Here is a 16,810-nt window from a genome sequence, read left to right as displayed (position 1 = left end):
TTTTTGAAAAAAGAAATGTAATCACAAGTTCCCGGAATATGAACATGTAAAGGAGATTGGAGGTGATGGACCAGCGCTGGGAAAGACATATACACTATGGTGACGGGTTTCTGTCAGTTTCTGAGCAAAGCGTGCATGCTCAGTTGATAAGGTCTAAAAGAGATAGAGGTGGAAAGATAAAGTACTACAATATGATACTAGAAAATTCCTGTTGAAATTGTGAAGTATTACTATATATGTGTGCCCGCGTGTGTGTCTGAGGAAACAGTCTAGAAGTCCAGGAATATAATATAATATAATATAATATAATATAATATAATATAATATAATATAATATAATATCCGTCAAATTTAAATGGACCGTAGGGTACAGTATACTCACCACTTAACCTCCTACTTAGTAGCACGGCCTCTACATCAAGTACAACCCGGTGTAATATAATATAATATAATAACATAGTACAATAAGTATTGTACAATAAAATACAGACCAAGTTGGGTGGGATTGGGATCCTGTCTTCAGTGAGATTCAACATTAGCTTGTAAATAATACTGGAAATGAGTAGAATCTTTAGGTAGATAGACTGATAGATGGATGGATGGATGGATGGATAGATGGATGGGTACATACATATCTATTCATCGACATACATTCTTTCATACTAGTGATGGAAGATTTGCAAAAGTCTTTTAAATGACTGAGGAATCTGGAGTCACTCCACCTAAATGAATAATTCTGACAGAATTGAGTGATTTTTGTGAGAACTCCATTCACAATTCGGAGCCGAAGTGACTCTCGTTACATCAACCAACCACAAATCAAACGAACGAACAAAGAGTCGGAAAATTGACAGGATCTTTTTACTGAGTCACTCAGGAGCCGACTCTCCAAAAAAAGCCGAACTTTTCATCACAAATACATGCACATCTTGTCAACCAACCTCTTGTAAGATGGACGCCGTGAGGTTCCATTCGCAAATGGAGTCTCTTAAAACTTTATTAAAGTTTCATGGAACTTTGGCCGGGGTTTGTCAAATATCCGGAGGCGGGAGGGGTGACATCCCCCCCCATCACCGCACAGACAAGCAACCCTTTCAAAACCCCCCCCCCCCCCCCCCAAAAAAAAATTCTGCACTTACAGTAAGTTACTGAAAAAGGAGAAAAAGGTGGCCTTTTTAACCACTGCCACTCTTAGTACAACCCACTTATCTGTAATGTGTAAAGTAGATTAAAGGTGATGGACCAGCGCTGGGAAAGACATATACAGTATGGCGATGGGTTTCTGTCAGTGTCGGAGCAAAGCGTGCATGCTCAGTTGATAACGTCTAAAAGAGATAGAGGTGGAAAGATAAAGTACTACAATATAATACTAGAAAATTCCTGTTGAAATTGTGAAGTGTTACTATATCTGTGTGCCCGAGTGTGTGTCTGAGGAAAGAGTCTAGAAGTCCAGGAATATAATATAATATAATATAATATAATATAATATAATATAATATCTGTCAAATTTAAATGGACAGGAGGGTACAGTATACTCAGCACTTAACCTCCTTGTAAGATGGAAGCCATGAGATTCCATTCGCAAACGGAGTCTCTTAAAACTTTATTAAAGTTTCATGGAACTTTGGCCGGGGTTTGTCAAATATCCGGAGGCGGGAGGGGTGCCATCGCACCCCGTCACCTCACACACAACCAACCCTTTAAAAAATAAAAAAAACGCTTCTACCCCACAATTCTGCACTCTCCGTTGTACACAAAATGCATTCGATTTACAATTTGGGGGGAAAGTCTGCTCTTTCCTCTTTCTTTCTTTCTTTATTTCTTCCTTTCTTTTCGCGTATCGACTGACGAGCCGTCAGATGAAGCTATTTACACTATGCGACCAGTGTCTCCGGGTCTCTAAGCCCTGAGCCCTGGGTGCGCTCTTCTTTTTGGGAGCCGCTTTTTTCCGTCTGAAGCTGAGGCTGATCCCGTTGCGTCCGACTCAATATCTGTCCCATGTGTGACTTGTTACAAGTTCTGTTTTCACTTATTTTCTTTTTCTCTTCTTCTTTCTCCTTTTCTTTTTTTTTTTTAGCTCTCTTGTGCTTGTGCTGTTATTTTTGAAATCCTTGACTAAGATATTGGACTCTGGCTCGTCATCTGGCTGATATCAGAATCCAAGTACATTTTCATATACAAGGATTTTTTTGATGCAAATCTGTACAGACAGAAGTACAGAAGTCTGAAAAAAACATAAATAAAATGAAACAGACATAAATTGGCAAATATGCAGAAAAAGCCAAATTTACAGAACAGAAAGAACCAAATATATATAAAATGTACAGATAGTCTGATTCTATAAATACCCATTCTATAAAGGCAAATCAATTATCGGTGTCGGTATATAAGGAACACATTATTACTGTGTACTTACTAAATTCTACAGTGTCTACAGCATTATAACTGTGTTATTTCAATATCTGATAGAGAGTGCGGAGGTGGGGGGACTCAAAGATTGATTGATTTTTCCAGACCACTCAATTTAAGAAGCAACGGGAAGATCGCAACTTGAGGATGCTGCGTTTAGTGCCGTTTAGCATCTCTCAGTGAACTTGGGTTTTATTTTGAACAGCTAGATGTAAAATCAAATCAAATAAAAACGAAAAAGCAAATAAACAGAGCAATTGGAACCCTGACATCTGAGAAAATCATTTATTTTCTACTTCCGTTGATAACCCTTTGTCCTTTTAAATGCAAATTTTACCGCCTTCCTTCTTACCTCTCCTTCCTGGTCTTGAGCGCAATGGGGCGGTTCGACTCCTGAATCCGTCGCCATCGACGCGCCCTCTTTTTGATCAGCTCGGCCTCATTTCGACCTGGCAATCGCAGGAGGAACAATTGATTGATTAGTCGATTAATCTTAATTAGAATAAAATGATTTACGGACAATATCTACGCATGTTTTGCTGGCATTTAGATGTGTTTTACAAAGCGTTGCATTTAGAAACCTCTTCAACGCTTTCATTGGATATGGACTCTGCAACCAAGTCCGTCACCTTGTGGCCGCTTGATCGTAAATCGCGGGGGATTCGCTTAATATTGAGGCAGAAACAAGGGGCACAACGTGTTTTACTATGGAACACATATTTTTTTCCGTGTGATCCGTCTTGCAGCATTATTTGAATGTGATTTCACCTGCCTATTACTTGGAAACTGTCGCCTGAACCATGTGCTCGTGTCAGCTCTTTAACATGCTTTTAAGGTTTACATGGTTTTCATCTCATATTTAGACTCATATTTATTTCATGAAAAACAAGATTTGCTGCTTCTTACAGCTATTTGGTTTGTGATGTTATGTTTAAAATGTTTTTCCCCTTTTTCAAAGGGAAGATATTTTATGATATGATATTAGGAAAAGGGATATTTTATTCTTACAACCCCAGTTTCTGCCTTGTGTGGCCACTAGAGAGAAGGGGGCAGGTTGCCAGGTTGACTAAAGTACGGCTCTTTATTCTTTATGTTGCTTTTGCAACATTAGATCATGAAGGACAGAACATTTAAAGTGGTAATCCATGAGATTTTCTCTGTTGGATGGATTACACTAACGAGTCCCAGAATTTGGTTAAAAACTGCAACAGCATTTATTTTCCAACATCAGGATTTACCCATGACTGATTTACCCTCTCAGACTGGTCACTTTCTTTTCTGCAAGGTTTGCAGTTCAATTTCTGGTCGATCGATTACTTGTTTTTTTCTTGGTCACTCGAGGTGGTAGGGGTATTTGTTGTTCCTACCTTACTGACCACCACTACCTAGGCAGCGTTTTTAAATTCACCGCAGCTGGCCGCTGGCAACCCCTCCAAGCAGCCCCTGCAGCAGCCAAGTGCGGCCACGCCGTCACCAGCAGCGCGGCAGCCCGAGGCCCCACGCTCCAGAAGGGAGGAGGGGGCAGTCTGTCGGCGCCATGGTGAAAGGAGGCCGGTCGACCGTGCTGCTCCGGGGAACTCAGGTCCTCTGGGAGGGGACCTGTTAATTTTTTTTGGACATTTGTTTGTATGAGGTATGGGAACCCTGTTTCAGAGTCCAGTGTTTTGTTTATTTAAGGTATAGGAACCCTGGGTCAGAGTCAGTTTAAAGCATTTATTTTCATTTTTGTTCTCTGCTTGGTGGGGCTAATGAGCATGAGGTTTAAAAACCCCGTCCACACACTCAGTCAGGATGGGAGCCCTCTGTCATGACATGTTCCATCTGCTCCTGGCTGATTCCACCTCGCCTCATCTCTACAATAAACTGCAAGTCTTCACAACCCCCCGTCATCTGTGTCTCTGTGCTGGAGGACCCTGAGCACGCCACTTGGATGGCGTGTGGTGGTGAATCTGCCACAGACTGTTTCTTAAAAAGGTATCGGCTATTAAACGATCCAAGATGGGAGGATTGCTTTAACAAAATAATCTGACGGATTACCACTTTAAATAAGACCAACAACACATACGGGGGGCAGCACCTGCACATGTCAGGAGTTTTGTTCTGCGATACCTTTGTAGGAATCCAATTAAATGATTTAAGACTAATTGGAGGCTAAAGCTGAAATGATGCACACATCAATAATACTTTATATCAAAATATGGTCTGCCTTGAGGATGAGGCATTAGCGTTTCCGGACCCCTCCCCGTCCATGGATGTGTCCAACCACTTTCATCTGTGACAGCATAACAGATGGTTAGGTGTGTGCACGCACACACACACACAGAGAAGTGAACTGCAGGATTAGATGATATTGTGTGCCACGAGGGGACAAAATAGCCGTCTTTTCTCACAGACTTGGTCATTTAGAGAAACAGCTCTGTCTGGAACATCCTGGATATTTGCACTAGAAGAAGTCGAACACATTGCGTTGTTTTCCCTGACCCGCCCTGCCCCGCCTCCCACCGCCCTAATGGCTTTTTTTGAAAAGGGAAAATTGAATGTCCGCATGTATGCTCACATGGAGCCTGAAAGCTCCAGGGAAAACGTATGTGTTAATGTAAGTTACTGGTATAATAAAGGTCACAGAGATGACACTTGGAACGCCATGCTGCCGCTCCTAGCTCATCACCGCCATTTCCATGACAACAAAATGTTGCATAAAGCATGATTGACAGCCGCCACCGCCCCCGCCCCCCTGAGGGAACAGCGTAGTGATTTACAAACATGGAGTGTGTGAGGTGTTTGTGTGTGTCTTTGTGTGTGTCCACGGCATTGCAGTGCACATTCAATTTCCTGTGTTTAAATCTGACATGCAGGTTTTGTTACCCCCCTCCGCCCCCAAATCCAGCCCGATAATGTCCCCGGAAAATTGCCAGATGAAAAGATTTCCTTTAGTGCCGTCAGGTTTCTTTATTTTTTTATTTTTCCCTCTTTCTTTTTCCAGTGGCGAGGAGATGAATTGAACAGTTGGGTTTTGAGTCGTGGATCATAATGAAATCATCTTTTCTCATTCAGAGAATGCCGCACTTTGAAAATGGAGTTTGCCGAGCAAATTAGATTGGGGATGGTGGATATTTTTGTGAGGTATTTCACCAATTTCAATCACTGTGTGTGTGTGTGTGTGTGTGTGTGTGTGTGTGTGTGTGTGTGTGTGTGTGTGTGTGGACTGGCCATTTGGGTGAATGCGTGCGAACGCTGTGATGGTTGAGGCACAATTTGAGCGCGATCAGCAATTACTGAGTATTTGGAAACAAAATCCCTCTGTGCTGTCACCGGGCTCTTCGACTTCACTTTTCATTTTTTGAGCTTTGAGAGGAACCGCAACGCTTTCATGGTGCATCTATTGGTCCGATCAGTTCAGGACGATCAGATCATTCCAAACGATCTGATCGTTCTGGGTCGTTCTTCTGAAGGAGGAGTGGCGGTGGCAGAGCTGACGCTGGGATTTGTTTTCTCTTTCTGCGGGATGCAAACCAACCTAATCATGTATAATTAATAGAAATTTATGGTAATGCATAGCAAAAGGCACACACCGTCAAAAAATGCAGGATCGGGAGATGAGTTTTCCAGCCAAAGTAAGCGTAACATAGTGGTGGAAAGTAACAACATAAAAAATATTTTTTTTTACTGTACTTAAATATATTTTCTTCCAAGTATCGGTACCTACTTAAGTATGTTTCGTTTGGAAGGCTTTCGACTTTTACTCCACTACATTTTAAATAAACATCTATACGTTTTACTCTACTACATTTAAAATATCGATACTTTTTACGCTATTCTAATAGACATTACTTTAGATTCTCTATGAAAAGTAAGAACAACCAATTCACGGAACCAATTACAGTGCATTGTCCTATATTATAGGTTCTGTTACATCACAGCACTGGATATAACAAGTACTTATACTTTTAATACTTCAAGTACATTTAAGAGCAAGTGTTCATGTACTTTTACGAAAGTAGGAACGCCCATCTGGTACTTTTACCTTCACTAGATTCTGTGTCAGGGTATTTTTTTTACAAGGTACGGTCTGAGTACTTATTCCACCAATGATAAAATCCTATTTTCGGAAAGTATATAAATGACAAGTGTGTAAATTATGATTATTGAATAATCGGACTAAATGAATTCTTTGTCTCTGTTCTGCAGCGCTGAAAAAGGGACGTTTCTGGATCACGCCCGACCCGTACCACAACGACGACAACATCCAGATCGGACGAGAAGTCAAAATATCATGTCAGGTACGGTCACAGGGTGAACACACACACACACACGCGCACACACACACACACATTCACATCTAATCTAATCACATCTAATTTTGACCTTTATACACCTACACCAATGATTTATCCTGTGCATATAATCACACTATGTATATTTATATTTTAATCTTGATTCCAACCTGAAACAGGTGGAGGCCACGCCGCCGGAGGAGCTGATGTTCAGCTGGCTGAAGAACGGCCGGGCCCTGCGCAGCTCGGAGCGCATGGTGATCACGCAGACCGACCCGGACATCTCGCCGGGCACCACCAACCTGGACATCATCGACCTCAAGTTCACCGACTTCGGCACCTACACCTGCGTGGCGGCGCTCAAGGGCGGAGGCATCCCCGAGATCAGCATCGACGTCAACATCTCCTCCACAACTGGTGAGCCTCACACCCCCGACGCGCCAGTGACGCATTTTTGACACCTCCCCCGCTCCAGCCGTCACATGCATACATACATTATATATAGTGTACAGGGATTTAGAGCTGCTCGCCGCGAGCGGTGACTCACGCGTCTATCCGCATGCATTACGTGAGCTGCTTGAAAGGCCTACACCATGCAGACAGGTGTGTGATAAACATCCTCAAGCAGTGTTTCTTAAACTGTGCAGCTCGGGAGTGTAAAACAGTTGGAGGGGCTGTTTTGGTTGGAGGTGGTCCCTGAGGTGCTTCTACAGCTACAGCTATGGCTTCATGCGATGCCGCGCCCCAAAGCGTGACTGCATTCATCACGTATAGGTTCCAGTCTCGACAGTTTAAGAAACTCTGTGTTGACAGGAATAGTTTGGATTTTTATTTTATTTTATTTTTATTTTTTTGTACGTTTATCCCTGTTTCACACTCACCCCTTGTGTAGTACGTCGGCAGGTTTCAGCCTTTTGTCCAAACTGGAACGCTCGGCTCCGTTCTCCTGTCAGGAGTTCAATGCAAGTAATGGAGGACAAAGCCACAATCTGCCTTCAGTGCAAAAACCCACTCCACATTTCAAGCAGAGCAAATGTTATGCCACAGCAATCTGAATTTCCAGGAGTTACTTAAAAAATATGTTAAGTTTGATCGCTAAATTCCCTGTTTGCTGGCGCTATTTACAGTGCTTTGTTGCTCGCGGTGCTGAGTGAGAAAATCACTGCTTTCGAGGAGTGCTGCAGCCGAAAGAACACGCACTTTTTTAGACATTTTACACTTTTTTTTTTTTGAGATTACCTACTGTCATACCTCTACAAAAACATTTGTATTGAGGCACGTGTGAGGTTTTTCTTTCACCGAAACTAGATGAAAACCATTTTTGGCAAAGCCTGACAAAACATTTGTGGCCTTCTTAAATACAGTAAAATGCCTCAATTACATATGAATTCTCTTGTGTGGAGCTACCGTCTTCTCACCTTTGTGTCCACTAATCATTTTGATGTGTAGTAACACAATCACGGCAGGTCACTCGTTTAGGTCCAACACTTGTAACAACACTGCGATAATACTGCCAGCAAAAGTAATTTTTTAAACCACTCCTCAAATTTACTAGGTCATAATGCTGTGTCATTACATTGTGTTACATTACATGTGTGTTACATTGGCCTGAAACGTGGAATTTTTGCACTGAACGCAGATTGTGGATTTGTCCCCCATTACTTACATTGAACTCCTGATGAGGGTTTGGATCCAGTATGTGCCCAGTATGGAGGAGAGCAACCTCGCTTTTACTACATGAACAGGGACAGCATCAAACAGATATGAACTTCGAAAAGTCCAAACTATTCCACAAAAAGTAAGTAGTAAACGTGATAATTTCACCATTAAAAGAATATGTTGAAACAGTTTGTTCAATTGGATATTTGTGAACCAAACCTGACCTTATCTGCCTGACTAATCTGAATCGTAACATCCATGTTGTCCTTCCGTCCATCTGGTCGGCCGCTACGTCGCCGCCGTTCCCACTAACACGGGCATACAAGACATTTCGGCATGTTTCTTGGCGGCACACACTGGTCCACCTAGCCTGAGCCACTGCTGCTGTTTGACCCATTTGACAGACTATCGCGAGGCTTATTTGACGTAAAGCAGCACTATGTCAATTTGCGTGTTTGTAATTTGGCGCCCCTATGTGAGTGCAATTGCCCGGTGTCCGAAAATAATAGATTTTATGGGTCATGTTTTAATACCAGTCTTTAATAACAGTCTGTGTTACAAACATAAATATAATGTACACCTAGGTTACAGCGCCCCTTGCACGGAGAGAGGGGGCGGGGACTCGCCCCCTGCTACCGGTGTAGGTACCAGATGTGTTCGGCCTGGCAGATCGGCTCGCACGCTCGAGTCAGAGGTTGAAACAAACCCCGTGGCGCAAAGAAAGTGAGGGCCGACCCGCGCCGGCTGAGGTGCGGGTGCCGGGCGCATCACCACAGGCTCGCCCGCACCGCCGGGGAGGTGGAGCGCTAGGTTGTGTATGATCACTGTAACCGGACATTTTGACCGGCAAGTTTACAATTTATCATTCTTTTATTTTTATTTTACCAGGCAGTAATTACCGGAGCCAAACATCAAAGAAGTGACGTAGTGCCATAAAGTGTGACATACTTTTCCGGTGGTTTTGAACCCGAACACAGAAATTACATAGTGCAAGAACAGGCGTTTGGGGGGTGGGGGGAATGAAACAGGTGCCATTCTCCATATTACAAGTCAGTGTACCATCAAATGATTTGGAAGCTGTTATTTTAAGGTAAAAGAACATAAAAAGTGTTGCTTTAACGGGATTATTGTCACACATGGTGCCGGCGTGTCTGCGTTTGTACCGAGCCGTGTTTTGGACACGAAAAAGCGTGTGTGGCGTGATATTAAAGCGGCACAGGGGATTAAGTGTTGGAGAAGCTCTGAGGAGGAGACGGAGCTATTGACTTCAAGAGGAAAAAACGAGCCTCAAACGGTGTTCTGATATTCTCATGTGCAGCTTTTTTTGGGGGGGGGATTTTCAATGTTTGAAAAAGAAATGGAAGGGTGTTCTCGTTGGCTAATAATGGAGCAGTCGTACTATTTGAAAGGAATTCAGTATACCACGCTGGAAAATGTAAAGCTTTGCTATGTCCTACCTTTAATCAGATTTTGGTAAAAAACGTGTGTAATTCTTTATTATTATTATTATTATTATTAATAATAATAATAATAATAATAATAATAATAATAATAATAATAATAATAATAATATTTTTTGTATTATTATTGTTATTATATTATTATTATTTCTGTACTGAATTATGCATTTCTTTATTCATTTATTTTTAATGATGATTATTATTTTATTTTTTTGCCCATTTAACCAGGCAGTCTCATTGAGATCAGTAATCTCTTGGATGACACCTGTCAATTTATGTCAATTTATGTCAAAAACCTTTCTTCAGTATTGTCAAGAGACAAAACTGCTACTGGAAGAAACTGTACCTCTTTAATTCCGCATCCACTTCTTTCTTTACCAAAACATTTGAAAGGGTTTGTTATTTACATTTTTATTAACACCAGCTGTATGGAGGTGTGTCCCCTGTGGGGCACTGGTGATATGAGGTCATGACAGCAGCCGGAAACTGTGTTTCAAATAGATCGCAGCATCAAAAAGTCAATACGCTTAAAGTACTGCATATTGAAAACCAGGGTTGCTACACAAACATTGTAAGAATTTTCAGGATTGGATGGTCTACAATCAACAGTGCAAGGTCAATCAATGAGCTGTTAGTGTGTAGCATGTGGTAAAACATAATATCAATAAAATCGTCTGTAGCAACAGATGATTTCCTATCGTCCCTCCGACAGTATCAGGGAGTGTGACGTTATCAATTTCACACTTTTCTTGTCCCCAAGAAGGAAAAGATCCATTCAGAATCTGGTCTCTGGTTGGAAATACTGATCTTTAGGAGTCTCTTAGAGGAGTTTTTCTGTGCTTGCAATTGAGCTTTGGTTAATAAACGGACACACACACACACACACACACACACACACACAAGGGCATAACTCCATAACTATATATGTATATATATTCCATTTCCTTTGTCTCTCTCTCCGCCTTTTATCCTCTTATCTTCGTGTGTCTCCATCGCACAGCCTCTGCTGCCACTCTGAGCAGCAACATGAAAGCTGTTTGTCGACCTTGCGCATATTTACCGTCAGATAATCCTTTAATAATCCCCGTGCTGTAAAACAGTGGGATCAATCGCACCTGCCAAGATTGTTTCCTCATTATCTTTTTAAGTAGTGCAGCTTTTCTTATTGGAGTGCCTGGGTATAGCCCATGCAATAAACATATACCCCCCATTAATGTGCAAAAAATAGCAATGAGAGGGATCGGAAAGCCTCAGATGTGACGCTAAGATGTCAGCAGGAGGAATTTTACGAAATTGTGGCATCGGTGTAGACCCGTGTTTCCCAACCTTTTTTTCTACCACGGCGCACTTCTTCAAATAAAATAATACCGCACCAGACTATAATGTGAACCACTCAAAACCTCACAACACGTTTCACTGTGCTGATTATTATGACCTACTGGTAGTTGGCTGCAAAACTCCCAAACGATTTGATCATCGCAAACTTTTAAGAGACTTTTTCAAACGAGTGGGCGAGCGAGTGAATCTTCGACCCCACAAACTGAAAAACAGTAATACATGAGGAGTCATTTGAAATTGAAGGCAAGAAAAGGGTCGAGGCATCTATTATAATTCATATTGAATGAGATGTATACTTTCACAGAAGTTAATTATTCCATTCGCGAATCTTCGACTCTCGATCATCTTTCACCGGGACTTCTCCCTCGCTCACCGCGCGTTACACCAACCGAACCAAATGAAATGAAGTGACTGAAAAAACATCTAACAAACCCCTTCACAGAGTGACTCGTCAAGGACCGGATCTAAAAAAAAAACGAGTCGAAAACTTTCATCATTGCTCCGTTCCCACTTTCCGTGTGATACTCGATCTTGTTCTGATGAACACAAAGCAGCTCACCTCCTGGAACCGGTGAATTAAATGAGTTAGTACAGGCTTGCAATTTTGATCTTGCAACACGAGAGCCAGTTTCCCATCCCAGTGGTTGGAAAACACCGGCATCTCATTAGAAACACTGCGCTGTCCTACAACGCCCGTCACCTGCTGGAATTCCTGTGAGTGGGATTTTTGCCGTGACTTAGAGACGTGTCGGAAGTAAAGAGTAATTTCCCTTGCGTGCTCATGTGCTAATGCGCCCCGTGCATCTGCTTTGTCACACGCCCGCAGCCTGTTTTGGGGCAAATAGGCTTCGCGTTTTGTTTCCTTCGTCTACCCTGTTTTCCTGAAGGGGGAACAGCACCACCTGAGCGGCAATTAAGAAGCCTTTTAACAAAAAAGAGTTTGGAGGAGATTACACCGCAGGTCTGCCGGGGCCTCGTGCCGGGGAAAGTGGTTCGAAAGAGACTGATCCTAAAAGTGACGGTAGTCGGAACGCTTCGGGGAGATCTCCGGCTTTCGTCCCTCGCCATTGGCAGCGGTTCCAAAAAAAATAAATACATAAAAATCAGCACCCTAGACTTTGCCACAGCAGTGCTGCGTTTTTAAAGGGAATTCTTGATTCCTTCCATTACCTTTAAACTTTTAATGCGTACAGCTTTCGGTCTGCCCCTGTATTCCTCCCCCGTTTTGCAAAACAACATTTTTTCAAGCTCTTTTCTTTCCGTCGCTAATTGATGAAAGCCTTCTGTCAATAAGGAGAAACATCCTGGTAATATTATTATTAAGACATGAAAAAATAAACAGGAAGTGGAAAAATTAAAATCGAAACAAAAAAAAAACGAAAATGAAAAAGTATTTTGAGACACTAAGCCTTCTCCCGAGCGATAGATTTAGGTTGTTTTTTTCTTAGTGCCTCGTGGTGATGGGGATATTTCTTTCATCTGAGGATACTGTTGGTGGCGAACCCCACCCCCAACAATGGCACACATGGAGGAGCACATACAAAACGTCTCTTAAAAAATTCCAGATAAAAAAGCTATCAAATATGGTATGTAAAAGGATTTTTTTAAACAAAATAATCATGCGGCATTCCACTTGAAAAGGAAACAGTAACGGGAAGAATAACTAAACCTGGAATAAAAAAAGCCTACAACACAACACTTAAACTTTTAACAGCAATTAATTACCATCTCATTAGCCTGAATACGGCGCCTGTTGTTCCACACCCTCTCAGATGTTGACATACATCTTTTGACTGATTGCGAGTGCCACTGGTCCCCGACTTTGTTTTAACTTTAATAGATTTGAATTAGAATTTGTGACAGCAAAGAGTCACTGTTTTCGGCATGGGATTATTGGATAAAGCCACCGCAGGTTGATATTAATTATCCCCCATAACTCTCAGTAGGTATCCTCAGAAGACTGATTTTATTTTATTTATTTTATTTTTAATATCCTGGTGTTCTCAGGTTCAGGTTGCTGCGCTAAATTAATTGCTTTTAGACCCAGAAGTCTGTTAAACATTCATTTTGCATCCTGATATGGTGGCCCAAGCCGCAGGACAAGGTCTTGGTTTTCTAACTGTGCACTTTCGGGAGGCGGTGGATTGGTAAATAAATAAGGCCGAGGAATCAAGGTTGCCTCTTTCTACCTGGGATGAATGTTAATTATTTTCAATCAGCAACCCGCCTCACATCTTAAAGTGGAAATCCATTAGATCGTCTGTGCGAGTCCGAGAATTACATTCAAAACAATCATGTTATTTCCAAAATCCAGGTTTATGCTCACGGTCGTTCTTAGATACTCTAGGGCTTCTCCTGAGAGATCATTTTTTTATTTTGTTTCTATTCACTTGAGGTGATGGGTTTTTATTTTTTTTCACAAACAATGGAATCCAGATATAGAGGACCACATGCAGAGTCAAGTCACCCAAAGTGCTTTCCCGTCAAGGCAGATTGATAAATACATACAGTAAATGAAAGGGATGAGGAGTATGAGTTAAAAGCAGGACTAAGATAAAACACAGAACAAAAAAATAAAAGCACAAAAACAGAAAGAAATACCCAATAGAAAACAAAAACATGATAACCAAGGGAAAACTGATGAGTAAAAGGAATAATCAATAAAAGGCAAGACTAAAATGGAAAACACATTGTGGGAGTTTCTGCCCACAGGCGGTGGTTTGCCAACATAGCAGAGTTTTTTATTATAAAGTTGAACAGAAAGGCTCGCTGGCCACAAGTATAAATAAGAAAGAATAATGAGTTTGGGCACAGGAGGAATGCCGTTCCGCTCTGTCTCCTGGTCTTCTCGAGCCCTGTACGCCTATCCCCTCTGCATACAGACATACATTAATAACGCTCCGCGCCACGCGGGCGCTGATTGGTCCGATCTCAGGGCAGGTGTGCGGACGCGGGGAAGGAAGCCATGCTGCTGTCTGCAGCCGTGGCTTAACCACACCCCCAAACACACCCCCACAAATTAGATTTGAAATTGTAAATGGTTCAACAGGACTTAACCAATGCAAGTGCACCAGAACAGGAGTGATGTGTTGTCTTCTCTCTGTACCAGTTGAAAGTCAAGTAGCTGCATTTTGAACCATGTGTCATTGAGAAAGTGCAGAATGGGCCAACCCCTTATACCAGTAATTGCAGTAGCTGATTATTGCATTTATCACCTCTCGGCTGAGAGGTGATAAAAGCATGGATAACTGTTTCCAGGTCTTTATGGGATAAAAACAATTTGAATTTGGCTGTTGTTCTAACCTGATAAAAGTTGCCCTTTACAACACTACTGACTTGTTTGTTCAAATTCAAACAAATATCAAAGACACCAATATTTTTAAAGGGGACCTATGATAACTCCTTTTTACACAAGTTTACCATGTTTCCGAAAATACCACTCATTTTATGCATTCTAGCCATTCAAATATACCCTTATGTCATAATGTTGCAAAACAGTGTGGGTGGAGCCACCCTCCCGAGGCACCCAGTTCTGTGAGCCAATGGCATTTGAGCATGGCTTCTGGGTTTCGTTGTATTTACTCCGTAATATTCACTGATTTCACCTTATCAGCCGAACACAATCGGTTTCTGAACAAATTTGAGGCGAGAAATAAGCAATCCGGTTGCCGAATCCTCACTCATATTAAATCTACAAGGCCTCATGTAAACGTTTGTTCCGACTTTGGTTGCTGTGCTCCAGGCTTGTGGGAGATCCGGACACCGCACTGTGACCCAACGAGACTCTCATATACAGGGATTTTTTGTTTCATGTAAATGTCGGAGAATAAAATAAAATAAATGAATACATCGCCAATAAAAACACTATTTTTATTCGTTTTGTTTGAAGAAACACAGCAGATCGCGCAGATTTTTTACATAATTACATTTCCATCGTCTACAGTTTCTTCACGGACAGTTGGTATTCATTCCTCTTTCTTTTAAAATATTTGTTTGTTGAGTTACGCGGGTGGGGGCGGGGTGGTTCTACTTCTACTGAAACCCAAAGTGACGTAGGGGTTGGCTGCAAATGTGACCGGGTTGTTTCAGTTTTCTAAACTGACAGCTGAAAACTGACTGATTTGTCTTTTTTACAGTTTGTGTGTTAGTAGACCCATCAGAGACCCACATTTATGTGCACAAGCACTGAAAACGTGAGTTTTGCATAATAGTTACCCTTTCACTGAAATGGAACTGCAAATTTGCAGACAGGGGACCAAGCGCATTGTTTAGGCGAGTGACAGAGCTAGGAAAATTACTATATTATACTATACAATAAAATTACTTCTCTTTTGTTTTAATTTAGTTGAAGGGAGTTCCTCGCCATCCGGCCTTTGATGTTGTCTAGGCAGTTAAAGATGTTATTCAGTGAGCAGACGTTGTCAGGAGTAACTGGTAGGTAAAACTGTGTGTCATGCACGTAACAGTGAAACAGAATATTATATTTCTCAAGGATAGAGCCACGGGAAAGCACGTATAATAAGTATAAAAGAGGCCCTAAAATTGAGTCTTGGCGGATACCACATTTAATGGGAGCAAGGGATGAAGAACAGTTTCCTATTCTAACTGAAAAGGTTCTTTCTCTCAGGTTGGAGGTAAACCATTTTAACACTGGGCCCTGCAGACCAAATTCACCCTCCAGTCATTTTAAAAGAATGTTATGGTCGATGGTTTCAGATGCTGCGCTGAGATCAAGCAGGAAAATGGCACAGAAACCAGAATGGACTGAGAGAAAGATGTCATTATGTGCCTTCAGCAGAGGGGATTCTGTACTCTGCACTGCTCTCAAACAAGACTGGAATTTGTCAAAAATGTTGAATGTGTTCAAGAAGGAGGAGACTTAGGAGAAAACAACTTTTTCCAATATCTTAGAAAAAATGTGTAGCTTGGAGATGGGCCTGTAGTTTTTATGGCATTGGGGTCTAGGCTAGGTTTCTTCAGTAGGGGTTGCACAATTGCATGTTTAAAACTGGAAGGGACGTCTCCATTTGTTAAAGAGATATGAAATATAGCCAAAATAGGGGGGGTGCAGATTGTGGCAAAAAATTCCTTGAAAAGGCGTGACGGTACTTCATTCAGCCAGCTCCCAGAGTGCAAATGGGGTTGGCGGACAAACAAAGCCTCATGGCTACTTAACGTACTGCTGAATGGGCCAATCACGAACAGCCCAACAACACACAACTAATTTTGTTTTTCAAAAAGCTTTGATTTAACAGTAAGAATATACATGTTTTATAAAAGTGGAATTATTTTGGAGTTTAAAAGTACAGACGAGACAACAAAATGTAGAGTCTATCAATAATATGAGTCTCAGAAAATCTGAAATCTGAAAATCTGTCACCAACCTGAACAGACTTCATCACGTCATCAACTTCTTCCGTTGTAACAACAACGGACGTATCGTTGGTCTCCTCCGGTGGTTCTTGAAAATATTCTGCTTCATCGTCACATTAAGGTTAAAATCCACTGTTTGAAATGTTCTTTAAGTCTGGAGTAATATCAGATTCAGCGTCGCTGTCGCTCTCTGCGTCGCTGTCAGAGAACTGACTATCATCATGGAAAATGAAGTCCAGCAGGCGCTGCTAACACTGACTTGGATCTATCGCACTGGTCAGATTAAGGTCCGAAATA

General features: G+C 41.7%; 1 protein-coding gene across 1 annotated transcript in view; it reads left to right on the top strand.

The window, feature by feature from the left end:
* Positions 1-16,810, top strand: part of LOC307248194 (MAM domain-containing glycosylphosphatidylinositol anchor protein 2) — a gene marked incomplete at both ends in the record, with an annotated part of 228,555 nt that overhangs the window by 121,020 nt on the left and 90,725 nt on the right. Inside the window, 2 exons of the mRNA XM_080024479.1 lie at positions 6,598-6,689; positions 6,863-7,100. Coding sequence (XP_079880605.1) covers positions 6,598-6,689; positions 6,863-7,100 — 330 coding nt within the window. The remainder of the gene's footprint in view (positions 1-6,597; positions 6,690-6,862; positions 7,101-16,810) is intronic.

The sequence above is a fragment of the Zeus faber genome (genome assembly GCF_960531495.2).
Source record: "Zeus faber genome assembly, chromosome: 2".
Classification (NCBI taxonomy): Eukaryota; Metazoa; Chordata; class Actinopteri; order Zeiformes; family Zeidae; genus Zeus; species Zeus faber.
This window is presented reverse-complemented; position numbering and strand designations above follow the sequence as displayed.